General features: G+C 39.3%; 1 protein-coding gene across 5 annotated transcripts in view; it reads right to left on the bottom strand.

The window, feature by feature from the left end:
- The window catches only part of SCEL (sciellin), a 732032-nt gene that overhangs the window by 144885 nt on the left and 568579 nt on the right, over positions 1–18568 (bottom strand). For 3 of the 5 annotated variants that reach the window (XM_081815074.1, XM_081815071.1, XM_081815072.1), the window contains exon 4: positions 8462–8736. The exons of 1 other annotated variant lie outside the window; for it this stretch is intronic. In XM_081815074.1, the coding sequence (XP_081671200.1) occupies positions 8462–8574 (113 nt within the window). In that variant the 5' untranslated portion in view covers positions 8575–8736. Of the gene's footprint in view, positions 1–8461; positions 8737–9015; positions 9224–18568 lie in introns of those variants that run through there. One more of the 5 variants, XM_081815073.1, reaches the window with a different exon arrangement.

Raw genomic sequence — 18568 nt, 5'->3', positions numbered from 1 at the left:
CCAGTGCTTAGCACCCTGTTAGTTAAAATAGAAATTTCCATATAAGAGACTAGGGAAAGGTATAAACTGATGTAAGCAACCTGGAGCATAAATCTTTGAGTGTAGGTTCCAATCATCTCAGCCCTGTAGCTGAAAGAGATTACATATTTCTATCTTAGGAAGTGACTAGTTTTCAGTTGGTGCCTTGAGCTGAGAGCTAAAGACTTTGAGTGTCATTTTCTTCTGTTAAACTGTCCACTGCTATACCCCCCAGTCTTTGAATTCCTCACACCCCTCACCTGCCCTCTTAGAGCAATTACCTTGTCTCACAAACCAGCCTTCAATGGGGCTGTCACTCAAGGGGACAACAGGTGATAATTTGATTGGTTGGGTTTTTTTTTTTTTTTCACTAATTTCAGTGGCTTCTCGGATCCATTTTCTTAATACCAACTTGATTTCCACTTTCTCCTACCCCCTCCAAGGACAGGTAATAAACTCTAGGTTCCCCACAATTTTTCTGAAGGTCTATGGGCTGCAGTCTCTCCTGGTACAACTTTCAGTAACAGGGCTTTTGGATGCAAATAAAAGAACCCAACCCCAGCTAATTAAAGCAGAAATGGAAATTATTTAAAAGATATTAGATAGCTCACATACTCTCTGGAAGGGCTAAAGAAGCAAACTTAGGGATTTGACAGCCAGAAACAATTCCCAAAAGCAAACCACAGGACTTGTCAAGTAAAACATCCTGAGGCTCCTGCCAGGCACAAACACCACAGCACGTTTGAACAGCCTCAGTGACCAGACCCTGGATGCTGCCTAGGGAGCAGCTCCCATTGCTCCCCTCTGGAACCAAATGTGGTTGTGTATGCTGTCCCCAACCCCATATGTTGTCCAAATATATTCTGGATGGTCCTTGCTTCTTGGTGTCACTAGTTACTGATTCACAGTCTGAAGAGCAGATGGAGCTGATTAACAGAGCCTGAATCCATGCCCTAACTGCAAGGAGCCTAGAAAGAAAGGTGAATGTTAGAAGGTAAGGGAGGGACAGGAAAGTATCCCACAAACTGATAATACAGTTTGAGACTGGAAAACGAAGTAGGTGACTCCATGCAATTCACACAGAGTTTTATTCAGGGTAACTTACTGATCAGGGATCGGGCGGGCAACAATCCAGCTGCTGCACAGCTATTCTCAGCAAAGTCCAGACCTTAGTCTACAAATTTTATAGAGCAGGGGGATGGAGCTGAGGAGAGTGGGATGTAGTAAGATCAAAGGGTTTGCCTGAACCTAATTTACAGCTAACCTTTAATTAGATCTTGTGGCGCCACCTGTGCATCAGGAAAGGGAAAGACTATAGATTTGTGGGGGGCCAAAGCAAGCCTCCCCCCACCCCAGCCTTGTCAGGCATTTCTAAGGTTTGTATATTAATCCCCAAGGGAATACCATGCAGCCCCAAGAGAGGTCATCGAGTGAACATGAGCAAGGTGGACAGCCAAAGATGGAGTTAATATTATCAGCACTCCGACAGTGAGCTCTGGCAAGACATCATAAGGGAAAACATTTCCCAAACATAGAATATGGGTTCTGATGCTTGGATGGACAAAAACAAAATTTATAAAGGTCCACTACCCATATTTTATAAGAAACGGCAGGGGTTAAGGTGACACAATTGGGAGATAACTTGAGTTTAGTGACCATGATTTATACTATTTTTATTCCCTCCCCCCAGCATTACACACACACAAACACATACATATGCATGTATACACACACACACACACACACACACTAAATGAACTAATATCCTAGATCTTATAAGTCAAAATGAAAGATAGCAATGCTGCATCCTATAGCAGTGAATCAAAGAATACATGAGTATGGGGTACTTCACACTGACTTTGAAGTGGGTTCCTAGAGGGCCTCCACTGATCATTGCATGGTCACAGGTGTCTTATTCTGCATTATAACTGGATCTAAGGGCCCACCGAGCATAAAAGATAACTAATAGATAATCACTATTATAAGCAACTCAACTAAAATTTCATCTGAACCAAGTCAATTCAAGGAGAAACACATGGTGGTATCTAGAAATAATATGATAGTAGCAAAAAGGTAATATATTTCTTGTACAAGTCAAAAAAAGGAGTCAGACCAATAAAACTAATTTCAGTTAATAAAAATGTGGCGAGAAATATTTTTTAAATACATATAGTTTTTTAAAATTTCTTTGCAGTACTGAGGAGTACTCTTGCTAGATTTACTTCTAAAGTATAAATCTGAGCATTTCACTATCTTCCTCAAATTCCTCACAGATTCTCAAAATAGACCCTACACCTGTGGAATAGAGATTATACATGAATAGGTCAATAAAATCTGATTTAAATTTTTTAAAAAATTCCACCTCCACTTACCCAGTGCTTAGAAAATAAAGTTTTTCTACTGTCTCTACCAAATATTAATGATTCCATAATGATTTGACTAAGGGGAGGAAATATGGGCTCCTTTTCTGTTCCCCCAGGACAGCCTTGGCAAGTCATTTGGCCTTACTAAGTTCAGTTTCCACATTTGCAAAATGAAGAAATTGGACAAGATTCTTTCCAGCCCTGAAAGATTGTCAGCTCTACTTGGCCAAAGTGTACTTGCCCATGCCCCACCCCCACCTAAAGTAGGTTTTATTTCCGTTCAGCTTGATTGATCAAGGTAATCATCCAAAGGATATAAAACACAAATTGTAAAGTTGCCAATTCTGAGTCATGAAAGCAAAAAATAATCTAGTTGCTCAGAATTTCCATAATGCTTTATTATATTTTCAAACAGTGTTTAGCCATTAATCAACACAAATCAGAGTTGCAAACATGAAAGACCCAGAAATGAAGGAAACCATCATTGACAAAATTTACCTAACAAGTCAAAAGCAGAAAAAATGACATTTAAAAATTGTGGGTGAATGACCTCATGGGTGACTGGGCGAGCCACATGCATTGTGGGGACTGGGTTGTATAACACAATGCTTGAATGGGAGAGAGACGCCACAATCTGGATTGAGCCCTACTTCTTGGGTCCTCATCCCCTTCCTGTCTTACTCACCCTGGCTCACCTGGAACTGGGATGATAACAATAACTCTCCCACCTGACGCCCAGTGACCACTATTCTAACACTACCATACATCTCTCCTTATTACAATCAGATAATTCATTCAACCCACCCTGAGCATTCGTTATGCATGTCATGCCAATGTTTCATGTAACCCCCAAGCAAATGAATAATTGGAATCATCCCCCCTCATCCCTAACACCTCTCTGGCCTCTGCTCTCTCCCTTGTTCTGCTTCCGTCCCACTGACCTCTCTGCCCCCAAGGGTTCTCCACTCCCACTGAGTGGGTGCGCAGGTCATGATCTCAGGGTCCTGGGATCCAGCCATCGAGCTCCCTGCTCAGCAGGAAGTCTGCTTCTCCCACTTCCTCTGCCCCTCCCCCCACTTGCACTCTCTCTCTCTCTCTTGCTCACTCTCTCTCTCAAATAAATAAATAAAATCTTAAAAAAATAGGATAGCATTGGTAAAGTTGTGGAAGATATGAAATAATAATAATAATAATAGCTAACATATAATATGCCAAGAACTATGCTAAGAACTTATATGTATTGTCATTTTATTGCTACATCAACCAAATAATGTAAGTATAATTTTTCCAGATTAGGAAAGTGAGGATGTAGTGTTAAAAAATATGTTCAAGATCACCCAGCAGCTGAATGTTAGGCTGGGGTATGAATCTCAAGGACCTCCATCATTTTCTGACTCCAAAGCCTATGAACTAGGTTAACACTATCTACTCTTCCAGAATTGAGCTAGCTCAAGTGTCCCAAGCAACCCAGCACCTATGGTCACCCTTTGTCTCACCACCCCCAAGAGTGGACATCTATCCATCCCTCTACTCTTGTGACTCTACCATTTTCATGACACAACTTCTGTCTGTCCCACCTGCTCTGAGTCTCTCATTTTTGCTTCTCTCTGCTATTGCTTCTCCATTTCTACTGCTTTCCGCTTCTCCTCTCTTCTCTCTGTCTCACATTCATGTTCTCCACGAGAGCCTTTCATTGTGTTAGAGAATCGTCTGTAATCATCGTTGGTTGGCTTGGATTGTCTAGCGTCCAACTCCTGTTAACACTCCAATCTCCCTTCTGGGGGATCTTCCACAGACACAGGCATGGAACCCACATCCCACACAGTAGCCAATGAGCCAGTGCTCTCCTTCTCCATGCCTAGCCTGGCTATGGAGCAAGCATGTCACTTGGCCTCAGCTAGCCAGACAAGTATAAGGACAGCTGAAGACCACCCCCATCAAAGGAGCAGCAGTGGAGGCAGCAGGCTGAACATGCTGCTCCTCCTGCATAACTTTTGCTGTGCTCCCCATTGCAGACCTCTTCAGAGCACCTTGGTTTCTGCCTCTTCTCTAAGCCAGGTCTTCTAGGTCCCTATAGAGATCCGAGCCACAGACATCCTTCCAGCAAATATTCTGTTGAGGTTAAATTAGCCAGAATCATTTCCTACTGCTTACAAACAGGAATCCAACCAGGACTCAGACGCCATGTCGTTATGGCTCTCACATCTGAGCTGCCTTTGGCTACGGGGCTTACATCTGCTGCCTTTGGCTATAGCCCCTCTCCATAATGCAATCTCTTGAAGCCGGTGTGGCAGAGCCACATAACTGAAAACATGGCAGCTTTTGTCAAAGGAGCCACCTGTGGCCTCTGTGTTCAAGAGGGAGTTGGGAGCTGTCACTTGGACTCTGATGGACCCTAAATCAATACTCTGGGAGGTTTATATGTTGAACCAATTGAGTCAGTGACCAGTGGGAGACTGAATATGTATGCAAGAGAAGAGACAAGGGTGGAGTAAGGGCTCTGAGGAAACGGGAGTGAGGTGGAGGGACTAGTCCTGGAAAATCAGAAGAGTCTCCTCGCCCCCAATCCCAACCCTGCTCCTGAGATCGCAAATGTAGGTATGTTTATAGAGTGAAAGGAACTTGAAGGAGTTCTTTTAAATAGAATCTACTTCCTCTGTGAGGTAAGAGCCAAGGTAATCTGGTGATCGTGACTGCAGGGAGTTGTGGGGTGGATTTGAAGAAAGTGATGAAAATTTGGAAAACCCACAGTGAGTACCTGGAGAGGGGGGGCCTACTGGGAAATGACAAAAGGACCACTGAGCTGCTTTGAGGCAACTGTTTGCATTTCCATTCGCTAACAGCAACTAACTACTCCATAGACAGTTTTTGAACAAGGACCCAGACAAAGGATAACAACAAGCTTTCCCTGAAACTTTTTCGGTGCAAAAACAGGGACTTGGCAAAATCTAGCAAATTTCACAAAATAGAAAAACCTTTAACCTAGCTTCTCAATTTTGTAATTTTGCAACTCTGGGACTTTTCAGAGTGACCTCCTTTGCCAACCCGGAAGGTAGTAATTACTGGACTAAAAAAAAAAAAAGTATGAAACAATAGAAATTTTTTCTTAAGGAATCTGGATTCTGTCTGATTCATTCTTTTTGAGATGAAAAAGTTGGTCCACTTTGTATACAAAGGTATAAAAAAAAATGTAGACCAAAGACGTTAAGGGCCTTTACAGAAATATTAAGTAGTGACAGTCATATTGACAAATTTATTCAAAGTGGCCATTATTATTGGAGAAAAATGGAACTGCCAAAATGAGCCTTGCTAAAATTCAGACAGACAGTGAAAAGCTCATCTCTAAAATCTGAAGAATAACACAGCTTGGGTGTGGTTATGTTTGATGATTCAGCACACTGAATTAAATCGTAAAATGCCCTGCCTGCTGATTCTGGTAAGCAACTGAACTGATACATAAATTGCAGGCTGTGTTTTAGATTGCTGGTTAGATTCATGAAGTAAAGATGTGCTCCTGACTTATAAGAAAATGAACAATCGCTCGGCCTTCGCAGGCATGTCCTAAAAGAAGACAGCATCTGGATAAAATTCAACATGTAATTTTAGCTTTTGTCACATTTTGAATAAAAATAGTTGGCTGAACAACTACCTATTTAAATTACTGAAAGCGGGTGATTACAAATAAGCGTCCTGGCTGATAATTAGAGTGGCAGTAGAAATTATTCAGAGTATGAAGAGCTTGGATAGGATTCCAGAAGTAGTTTTCCCTTAAATTGAGTGGTGCAGACAAAAGCAATTTGTTCTTAAAAAAAATGAGTATTCTTACACTATCATATTCATTGATGGAGGCTACACAGACGTGGGTTAATTTATTTAACATTTCAGAGGTTTGGGGTTTTCAAACTGCAAAGATGAAGCAAAATAGAGATTAAAATTTGTCATTATTTTCTTGTTCTTTTCAAACATGAAAGCATCACATTCTTAAAGGACAACTCCCAGCACACAGGTTTTTATTTGAGACATGGTAAAGAAACAAAAAGATCAACTTTTTGACACATAATATGATTCAAAACAGCCACTAGAGGACAGTCAAAACACTGGGGATGTAGCGAGGCAGGTCCTTAGATTAAGTAGCTTCAAATGAAAGGATTTTAAAAAGCATTTGATCAATGTTTAGAGAGAAAGAGATTGTTAGAGAAATTCAGAGGCAGAGATAGAGATGGAGAGACAGAGACAGATAAAGAATAAAGTATCTTCTTGATCACATGACTGTAACAATGGGAAAAAGCAGTAAAAATGTCCCACAGGCCTGCCAGGATTTTCACTGGCACACATCTCCAGGACAGTACAATGACAGCGTGATATCTGCCCCATGCCTTGGGGACAAAAGTTGTACGACAGTGATTCAGCACATATGACGTAATGAGGTCAGTTCCCCAACACACTCTGATTTCAAACACTGCTTCCAAAACAGCAGAAGATCAAGGATAACACCCAAAACACAAATCACTGGCATCTGCCTTATGGAACATTCACAGGCAGCTGCAATGGTAGGTCACTCACTGTGTGTGTGTGCTTTTAATGTAAGCGATGTCTTTTTAGATTCCAAAGTTGGAATTGTTACTTTTTAAAAAAATTTCCATGGCTCCATTTAACCCACGCTATTTGTGGGAGGTGAGGAAGAGATGACTCACATAACTGCTAAAACGCTTGTGAAAATGCAGATAAAATGGTGACAGACATTGAAGCACTCAGCTCTTAGTCTTTAAAAATCTCTCCAAAAAGAGAATTGGGCTAGGAGTCAGGAAGGCATGAAGAAAAATTAATCCTATGCATTATGAAGATTCCCAGACCTTAAAGCTAAAAAGTATTTTAAGGTCGTAGGCATCTGATTTTTTTCCATTATTGCCAGGCTATAATTTTTCTCTTAGCCATTTTAAATTAGAAAAATCTGTATATTGTGATGTCACATTCAAGAAGCTTTCCAAATCAGCTACTGCTGAATTAACCATGGAAATGTCGAAGAGAATTAAAGAACCTTCTAGGCATAAGTGAGAGGAATAAAGACAGAAGTCAGGGCCAACACATTTTGATTTCCTGAAGCAGAGCTTGGCCAGCCGGTATTAGGACTTCCGAGAACAGCACCCTGGCTCCTTGGAGGAAAAGGTTCTAAGCACTTTGAGCTGACTCAATGGGAAATAACTACATCCTTGTTCCTTCAGAGTGAGAGACTAATCTAACTTGTTGACCGTAAAAGGGAGCAAGGGTGATACTTAGGTCCCAGATACTTAAATCTCCAACCCTTTGTCTGAAATATAGCGGAGATTAATTTATTGAGCATATTTACTTCCATTTTTGTAAATAAATACTTATTTTTCATATGAATGCAGAGAAAAACAAATCATTTAGCCTAACATAAGACATCTTACGATGAGTCTTATGACCACGTTTTATTCAAATCTCCTCTCTAATCATTTATGTGACTCTGGGTTTGCCTTTCCTTTTCCTTTCATAAAGCAGATTTGCACTGGGGCAGTAGAATCGGGCATGCCTTAAATATTTGGCCCCTTGGGTTCACTGGAGTCATTCTACTTACTGTAAGAGACAGGGGAGTTTGCATTAGTGATTCCTAAGATTCCTTAAGAGGCTTTCATATGCAGTAGTGATTCTGAGCACCAAAGGGTTTTTGTAGATCTGGTTCTACTACAGGCAAAGAACCTAGCCTGTAGTTATGCAACTTACAGGACAGGTTGTAAAATAAATTAGTCACACACAAAGGTAAAAGGTCAGATGCTAACGTGCCTGCAAGTTTGAGATTTTTAAGCCCAGTTCAAATATGCAGATTCCTTTCAAAACTTACCCTAGTCTCACCAGGAGAGATATGCACCCCTACATTTCCTAATTGTACCCTTCAGATGGCCCTTGTCTATCTTATATTATAGTTATTGTATTCCTAAAAAGCAGGGTTGTGTCCCACACATCACTCCATTGCCCTGATTGTCTGGCACAATTGTAACTCCATAAATATTGACCAGATGAATGAGATTGCAAGATAGAAGTAAGCAAGAGACGGGACTCACCCAACACATCTCCCTGGGCGCTTACTTTCCTTGTAAGGCGATTTAATCTTCCATCCAGAGGTAAGGCCCAGAGCTTCCATGGATGGTTCTCTACTTTGTTCCCAAGTGTCCATGCTGCCTCAGGCCATGCCCTCCAGATGCAGGAGTCGGCCTCCTTTGCGAAGGTTAGTCAGCCTTGAGGTTCTTGAACTGCTGGGCAATGTTAATTGATATTCCTCAAAAGGATGGATTGACTGGGTCGTGTCTTGTGTAGCATCTCTCACATCGGAGGTGCTCTGTACAAGAGGAAGGAAGGGAAGAATGATTATATGGAAAGATATTAAGCTCTAGTTTCTTAAATACCAACAGAATTTTCAGAATCAAATCTGCCAGACTGCTGGTGTAGACCACTTGTTCTGCTCTGAGCCCTTCTTGTCCCTTCCATCCTCACATTCAATAATGCCACTTGAATGAGTCATATCACTCCCAGGATGGTATTTTATAAAGTTGAATGTTTTAGGAAGAAGTAGGGTTCTTTGATCTTTAATCTGGTTTGTAGCTCTGTTTCTACTTACTCTCTCCAGGCTCTGCTTTTCTTCCCAAACCTCCTCCAGGTTTTGGTGTTTGTAAATTGCTTGTTCTTTCATTATTTTTAACATGTGCTCCACCAGAAGCCCACAGTACTCCTGTACGAGGAGCTAACACTGATAAGACAGAGGAGTAAGCTGGCATAACCAAAAGAAAAGAAAAAATAATAATTAAACCTGATGCCAAAACAAACACTGACATAAAATTCTGCCTGTTTATTTTTTTCAGAGTTGGAGGAAAATCTCAAAATTTAATAGGCTTCATTGTTTAACAAAATAGCACTAAAATGGCCATAGAAAGTAAGTGTGGGTGTATTTATGTACTATGTATGATTTGTCCTCCCTCCCCTGTTCATTCATTCTTTCTTGATAACACACGTAAGCAGATCAAACAAAGGGGCTTTCTTCTTCTGAAGATATTAAAAATGAGAGAAATGGGAAGGGGTCAGATATCCTGCAAAAATGGCAGAAGTGTGACTGAATTGTCTTTAGTGGATACTATAATATTCCTAATTGTTTTGCATGAGAAACATTTAATATATTGGCAGGGTCACAATTCTGGTATATCAATCATGTATATTTTAACCTTCAGTATAATTTCATATGTTTGACTTCATTTCCTTAACCCTGTATGTCAAAATGTAATGGTTTCCCAAAGGTAAGATTCTTTGAAGACTTTGCCCTTTATGGCGGCCATACTTTATCTTAACATTTTAGTGATAGTCATTTGATTAATAGAACCAGGGGCTCACTCATGACATCTATGCCAGCAATGAGTTAGTTTCACCAAATGATTTTTCCTTTCTTTCCAAGTACACTGCTGGGTGACATGTCATAGCCACTTCTCCAACTGGATGTAGCCTGTAACTGGGTGTTAGTCAATGGAATATGAATACAATGAACAGTATATGAGCAGTCATATACTACTTCCAGGCCTCACATACACAGTTCTCTCTTTTTTCCCCTTGTACCCATTGAATGGATAAGTCTCAGGATCAAAAAAAGGATCTACAGCCTACACTGCTATTTGGAGGACAGCCGACCTATAAAGCCAGCCAGCCAGGCTAATATGAGTGACAAACTTATTTTGGATTTCCAATCCAAATTTCAAACTTTACAGTTTTGACATTCTGTGTTATAGCAGTTGGCCTGTCCCAACTAATATACCAATCTGAGAAAACTGATATTATTCTAAAGATCTTCATGGATGGGAGCTGGAATGGGAAAACCAAGCTACTGGGAATTACTATGAATATAGAGACCTGCTGTTTTCTCTCTGTGTGTGTCACTCATTCACAAAGCACCAGACTAACATAAGATAGCTGTGGCAAAGGCATTATTGTAAATATTCAATTCAAAAAACATTTAGTAAGCAAAACTATGTGCCAGACACCAATACAAAGGGTCATCTTTACTTAACCACTAGATGGGAGTGGCAAATGGTTCTTATGAAAAGGGTAGAGAGCCAGAAGACAACACAGCTTAATAAGACAATTAACTAAAGGCTTTGGTAGGGGGAAATAAACCAGGCATGAAGAAATGGGAAAGGGAGTTGGACACCAGAAGAAGGAGGTATAGAATGGAGGTAGGAAGCAGAGCTTGGAGAGATTCCTTGAGGTACTCTGGAGGATTTTTACGGGATCCTGAGGTCCAGCCCAGGAATGGGGAAGAAATAGTAACAAGCACCAATCTGACATCTGATACCTTCAGCCTTCTATTCATTCTTCCCATCTTCTTTAATCTTTCCTCATAAATCTTATTTTCTAACCGTGTAATGATCATTTCATTCCCTTTGCTCTTTTAAAATAAGTAGGCTATTTCTTGGCTTTATATACTTTCCATTATAGTCCCCTAAACTGTATTCAAGATAAAAGATGAAGCACCTTTTCATACTTTACAAAGTCATGCTCCATAGTTATACCTCATGGTACACCCCAGGTATCTGGTGGGAATCTTGGAGGGACTGTCAAACCAGTCAAGCAAAAGCAATTTCTAGGTCCTTTTCTGCAATGGTGAAGAACAGACCACCATACAGAGTCTTGGATTTCTATATAATACTTTTGGTAGGATATTAAAAAAAAAGAAAATTACTGCCTTAATTATTGTGATTTTCTGTAGTTGGCTGCCACTGAGCAAGGTTGAGCAATCTATTTCTCTGAAGGGAACACCCATCTTTCTGGGAAAATTTAGGCACATTCCTTCCTAGAAGAGAAGGGAAAGACTAAGTGGCCTTTGGCAGAATTTTAAGACCTATCTAAAAAAATGACATTTCACAATCATAACATGGTGTGACAGTGAAAATCTTGATTTGACATTGCCCACTGTCTCCAAAAGATTCACAGTGCTTTTGCACATAAATCATTTCATCCAAAGATGCTTATTTTGGTAATAGCCTCACTTGTAGAGCCAGGTAAATTAGTCTGTTCGAGGCTTCCTGGGAAATGTTGTAGGCTTAGAATTGGTGCTTTTATCCAGACAGAGCCTGGAATCATAATGTTATCCCTTTTGAGTCAAAAAGCCTTGAGCAGATGAGGTAACTGCCCTCTGCATCTCTGTCTGTGAAATGGGAGTAGGTTGCTAGACCACATTCCCTTCCCCTTCAATCTTTTGATTTTTATCATTCTCCCCAGTAGGTCACAGTGGGTTCTCTTTGTTTCCATCCTCACCCTCAGTGGAGAGGGGTCTTTTAGTGTAGTATTCAGAACTTTCCTAACCTCCCAATCTAAAGGAAACATTCAGTTCCACATCACATTGCTCTGGTTTATTTTGTCCATAGAATTCATCATAACCTGAAATTATCTTTTAAAAATAATTTTTTGGTTCAATCACCAAGCATTTGTACTCCCCCATCCATACACACATTAGAACATAAGCCCCATATCTGTTTGTTCACCACTGTATTGTACAGTACCTAGTACACAACAGTCATTTAATTAAGTGAGTAAATCCAAGATGAGCCATGTGAAGTGATCAGTATTAACTTTTGTTGAACTTTATGGATGCTTCCCAAGAATGGGGGATACAATGTAAAGAAAACTTACTAATGTAAGTAAAAGCAGTACAGTGACACAAAGTCAGGACTGAGGGAGAGGGCAGAGGATGATACGGAAATGAGGATGAGAAAGAAGGAGACCAAGGGAGGAAGGACTCCGTGAGCCCCTGCTGAGAGCAAAGTTGGCAGGGACGGGAGGCAACCAAGGGGAGCAGGACAGAAATAACTGCACTTTCCTTTGAACTCCAAGGATATTCCTAGTAGACATGAGTAAGCCAGGAACTATTCTCACTGGACTTCCTAGCCATTTGGAATGGAAAGAGGTGTTTCAGCTGTGATACTTATTTCTAGTGGTGTTGTAAGTATTAAAGTGGGTTCATGTATGTAATACCATAGTACCATGATACAGAGTAAGCAGTGACCTCAACTCTTTGGATCCCTTCTTTCCTGGGCATCTTCAGCATCTTCTCTCCCCACATTATTCCCTGTCAGCATTCAGACATGTGCTCATGGTTCCTATCTTTTGAATAATCTCTTTGCCCTTGCATCTGTCTCTATTTATCTTTGTTTCTCTGTTCCCCCTCACAACTAAGCTTCTGGAAAACAAACAAACAAACAAACAAAAAACCAAACCCACCCCATCACTGATTGACCTACCACAGTCCAGTTATAGAAACTGCTCTCACTAAGGCCACAAGTTACCCCCTGGTTGTCAAAAACAACAAGCCATTCAGACCCTTTCTCTCCTGCTTCTTTGCAGCATTCAACATTCTTGAGCACTCGCTTCTTAAAACCCTTTTCTCCTGGATTTTTTGGTATCACACTCACCGGGTTCCTCTCCCACCCGGGTCCAGTTCCTCCTTGTCATGCCCCATTGTGGATTTTTCCTCTTCTGCCTGATTTTTAAGTGTTGAAATTCCCCAACAAGGCTGAAGGTCAGCCTCTGACCTTCTTCTCTGTCTTCATTTTTTAAGTATCCTCATCCATTCCTATGCTTTAAATCCATCTGTATTATAACTCCCAAATTCATAGCCTCCAAATTTATATCTCAGATCCAGATCTGTGTATCCAAATGTCTACTTGACATGTCCACTTGGATGTCCACTTGGACATCACAAACTTAATGTGTCTAAAATGGAACTCTTGCTCTCCCCTCACCCCAGCCCAAACCAATACCCACCTCTTCCAGTCTTATTTGTCTTGGCAAATGACACCACCATTCACCCAGAAAATAGCAACCTCTCCCTCAACTGCTGTGGCCAATCCATTACTAAGCCTTGCCAGTCTTCTCTCCAAATTAAATTTTAACTCCATCTCTTTCTCTTCATTTCCACTTCTTTCACTCTGGTCTTTCCTCCATCATCTCTCATCTGAAATGCTTTTTATGTTCTTTCAATTTTGCACAACTCCAATTCATTCTTAGAATTCCTATTATATCCTATAATGATAATTTAAAAATTAAATTTTATTATATCACTCTGCAGCAAGTAGAACAACATTTGTCTTTTCCATGGCCCATTCAGAATAATCTAGCCTCAGTTGCTTCTAAAGCTGCATCTCATTTTAGTCTCTTATCCCTTGCCATGCACTAAGCATATAGTCTTTTTCTACCCTTCACATTTGCCTGTACCTATGCACAACCTGTTTCCTCTAGATGAGATATCTTCCCCATCCCCTTCACCTGTCTACTCCAGTAACTCTTCAGGTTTCCATTCAAATATTCCCTGATTCATTAACCTACATTAGACCTTCCCCCATTTTTTCCTGAACTCTGTTCTTTTCTTTCATACAATCTAACACAATTTTTAATTATATACCTATACATATGGTTATCTATATCAATATAAAATTATATGTAGCATATATTTAATATGTATATGATATACTGCATATAATATTACATATACTTCTATATCTGGTATATTTAAATACACATAACATAAAGATATACAGATAGATCTATATCTGTAATTACACAGCTCTACATGTGATTGTTTCCCCAACTAGACAGTAGGAATTATATGTTTTCCTCATAGTTGTAGATCCCACCCTTGGCACAGTGCATGACACAATATGCATACAATAAATATTTGTTTTGTGAAAGAATATCATTACTCAGTAGTAGTAACACAAATATGTTAGTAGTATAGACCCAAATCCCTTTTCTGAGTCCCTTACAGCCAGAGGTGTTTGGGAATTCAGAAATGTTCTGATTTTTGTGCATATATCACATTATAGAACACTCCTGGCAGACTTCAGGGCAGCATCTGTAATCAAACACTAATATTTCCACAGTTCAATGTACAAATATTTATAATAAGTAGAACTAGTTATATCTCTGAATAGTCACATCAGGTCAGCTCCAATAACATCATCAATGAAGTTGTGAAAACAAAGTCTGAGTTTTCAGAGGAGTTTGGATTTGGGAATTGCCCATAAAGGACTGAGGAGCTGTCCTATCTTTGCCATGATATCTGGCTTTCATAGGAAGTGCCACAGAAGAGCTCACTTTCACCATGTGAAAAAGCACTCTACATTTACTCAGACTGACCCAAAATAAATTTGAACCATTCATGGGGAAATAACTGACTCCCCATGGACTCCAGACAGCCTTTACACCATGAAATTCACTCTCACTGACATAACCATCTGGGAGGACTTGAAACTCTACATTTTGCAACAGAGTTAGGAGGAAAAAAAAATATTATAAGGAATCCTGTCCAAAGCCATGGTCACTGCTGCCCAAGATGTATTTAACATTAAAAGTTCTGCCTCGCCTGTCCCTGCCCCTGCAGACACTCGTGACTTACAGGACTCCTCTGCTAATAACTTTCCTGAACTTCCAAGTGTCTTTGTGCTTACATTATAAATGCTTTCACCTTTAAATTCAGGACAATGTTACAAGTTATTGGCTCTTCCTTGTGATGGTTATTTTACTCTAAATTATTTTATCTATAAAAGAATTAAGCATTTATGAAAATTTTCTGCCAAAACATAAGTAATAACAAACTCATAAAAAAGGGACTATTAAGGAGGAAAAATTCAAGGTGCCTTATATTCTGTCAAAAATATGTCTAGGTGTGTGGTGCCCTCTTTCCTCTTATCTTTCACCACCCGTCTGGGGTGGGGGTAGGTACTATTCTAAAATAAATATTATGCAAGTTTTTGGATGAGAACCTGAATTTTAAAACACTTAATAGATCATTGTAACTTTACTTTAAAAAATGGAAAAATTATTCTCACTTTAGTATTATTGGCATGAAACTTTGACACATAAAGGTATTCATGAGAGTTATTATAACAGAAAATAAATAGAAAAACAACTTTTCAGGGCATTATTAGCTTACTTTAAGCAACATAAAAAGGTAAAAGAACAGAAGGATTTGGTCAAATATTCATAGGGGAACAAGAAGCATATCATCAATAAGTGGGGCTCCCTTTAACAAACAAAAATATTTTATAAGCATCTTTAACTTGCTGCCAAAATGTGCATTTTAAAATACATTCAGTAAGAAGACATGGTAATATCGCATCTTTAATATAAACTGTCATGTGTGTAATCTCCCAAAAGGCAATTTTCCAAGATGGTAACATTATTTTTCTTAATTTACCTTCCATGTTTTTAACTGTAAAACAAACACAAGATGCAACTTAGAGACAACTCTATTTTATCTGAATTCAAAGCCACAAAGATGTGTCTCAAAGCTGATGGCCTACCAAACAAGACATCTTAAAAGAGGCAAAAAACCACTGGTGACATTTTATCCAGCCTTAAAGCAGCTGGGACACAGAATTTTGGAGAAACAGGACTTATTTCCCTCTTAAATTAGGAAAAGGGATAAACATGAAGATGCAGTTGAAGTCATTTTAAACTTTCTTTTTAAATTTATTTTTTTAATTGGGATAAAAGAGTCATAATATAAAATTTACCATTTTAACCATTGTTAAGTTTACAGTGTTACAGATTTCAGTACATTCACACTGTTATCCAACCTTCACCACTGTCCATTTCCAGAACTTTTTCATCTTCCCAAACTGACGCTCTGTACCCGTTAAACACTAGCTCCCCATGTCCCTCTCCTCCAGCCCTTGACAGGCATCATTCTACTTTCTGTTTCTATGAATCAGACTATTCCAGGTACTTTGCATAAGTGAAATCATACAATATTTGTCCTTTTGTGACTGGCTTCTTTCACTTAGCATAATGTCCTCAAGTTTCACTCACATGTAGCACATGGCAGAATTTCCTTCCCTTCTAAGGCTGACTAATAGTCCACTTATGTATATATCACATTTGTTCCTTCATTCAGCTGTTAATGGACATTTGAGTTACTTCTACCTTTTGGTTATTGTGAACTATGTTGCTTAAACTCTTTTTTTAAAACACATAAAATATTGGCTAGAAAAATTTCCCAACAGGATAAAACTGACACCCTTTGCTTCAAAAGGAAGTCTATTTAGTCAGAGAAGAAACTCCACTTTTTCCAGTAATACTACAATTACCTTTTGCAAGTTAAACGTTGTTTCATTAGATGAAAAGTAAACTGTCCTCCTAACTACCTTTCCTCCAAATCGCCAAACTTAGTTTTAGAATTCATGTAATATAAGGATTGTAATAAGACATTCTCCTGCTGTTACTAAATTTGCGCCACTGAAAGGTAACAAGCATTTGCCAAATTCACCAAGCTAGTAACAAGAACAGAGAATAAATCCTTGTCTTCTAACTTTCAAGGGAATTAAGTTTACAACAACACTGTGAATATATGTAAGCTCCAGAATCACAACAGTCCAAATACCAGGTAGATTCTAAAATAAAGTTAGGTCTATCTTAAACACCACATAAGGAGGTTTATTATTAAGACTTCACCTTATGGTCCCTTGTAATGAAGTTTTGAAGGACAGACTCCCCAGATTTTCTCATAAAGGGTGTAGTATGGAAGAAATTTTAGGGATCATCTTGCGCAATTCCTCATTTTACACCAGGCCAAGAGGCATTACTTTCCTATCACAGCCAGTTGCTTAAAATCATTTTAGGGATAAGGAAAGAGATGAATTGGGACACCTGGATGGCTCAGTTGGTTAAGCGTCTGCCTTCTGCTCAGGTCATGATCCCAGGGCCCTGGGATCGAGTCCCGCAACGGGCTCCCTGCTCAGAGGGGAGCCTGCTTCTCCCTCTCCCTCTGCTGCTCCCCCGGCTTGTGTTCTTTCTCTCTTTCTTTCAAATAAATAAATAAAAGATATATAAAAGAGAGAGAGATGAATTAATTAGTAACATGCTATGTCCTACGTATGTCTTCCTTTTATGTCTGAAAGTAGGATTCCAGTATAATTTGATGGTTTTCAAGGCAGCATGCTAGAGTTTTCATTTCATATTTTCAGCCTGGCAAGATTGAGTGCCATGAATTTGTGATTCCTTGAAAGAATCCAAACCTTTCATCTCAGGGACTGCTATTAAAATGGATGTGTTTATCAAAGGCCAGATCTAGTTGATAGCTCACCTGATTGAATGCTTCTTGGAGATGAACTTTTCATTTGGGAGGATCATCACATTGCTCAGTAATACATACAATTACCTTCCCACAAGTCTAGTGCTATTTCCTTAGATGAAAATTATACTGCCTTCCTCATACTCACCTTTCTCCCAATCACTGTCTTAAATGTTGCTGCCACTCAATGTAATTTCATCGTGGAGACATAGAGGAATAACTTTGGGGGTTCATACTTTAAAGAAATCATAATAAGAACTCCACTGTTGCCACTAAATTTATGCCACTCAAAGGTGACAGCCTTGTCATCTGTTTAAAAATTTTGTGCTCAGTCTCTCAAACAATGTCACATTAAAAGTCAGCTAAAAGGAAAAAAATTCATTCCCCTTTTTTTTCTAATAAAGGATTCAATCATTGCAGTGAAAGCTGAATAGCTATTTCTTGCTTCAAAGGGGGAAAAGTCTCTGATCACAATTCCAAACTTACAAAACCAATAAATTAGGAAAATTATTATTTGTAATTGCAAAGGAATTCTTTTTTTTTTTTTCATATATGGTTTCACTGAGCCTATATTTTACCGTCAGGATCTTGCATGAGATCATTTCATTGACAGAACATAAATTATAAGAAGAACCAAAAGCAAAGGAGTCTGGAAAACAGGGTTCTCAGGCTTCTAGCCCTGATATGCTGGGGAGAGCATAAAGAGCATGAAATTAGATGTTGATAATAGATGGATAGATAGATAAACAAAAATCAGCATTTATTTTCACATTTTTCTTTATTTTGTTTTCCTTTTTGTCTTTTTTTGAATTTGAGTATAGTTGACACACAATCTTACGTTAGGTTCAGGTGTACAACACAGTAATTCAACTTCTCTATATGTTATGCTGTGCTCACCACAAGCGCAGCCGCCATGTCTGCCCAGACAACACCCTCACAATATCATTGACTGTATCCTCTACGCTGTGCCTTTTATTCCCATGACTTATTTATTCCATAACTGGAGGCCCACTAGTCTTCACCCATTTTTGCCCATCCCCCCGTCCTCCTCCCCTGAGAAAGA

Source organism: Leptonychotes weddellii, chromosome 3, assembly GCF_054177405.1.
Source record: "Leptonychotes weddellii isolate Sample4059 chromosome 3, ASM5417740v2, whole genome shotgun sequence".
Classification (NCBI taxonomy): domain Eukaryota; kingdom Metazoa; phylum Chordata; class Mammalia; order Carnivora; family Phocidae; genus Leptonychotes; species Leptonychotes weddellii.
Note: the sequence above shows the minus strand (reverse complement) of the source record. Positions and strands in the feature narration are given on the sequence as shown.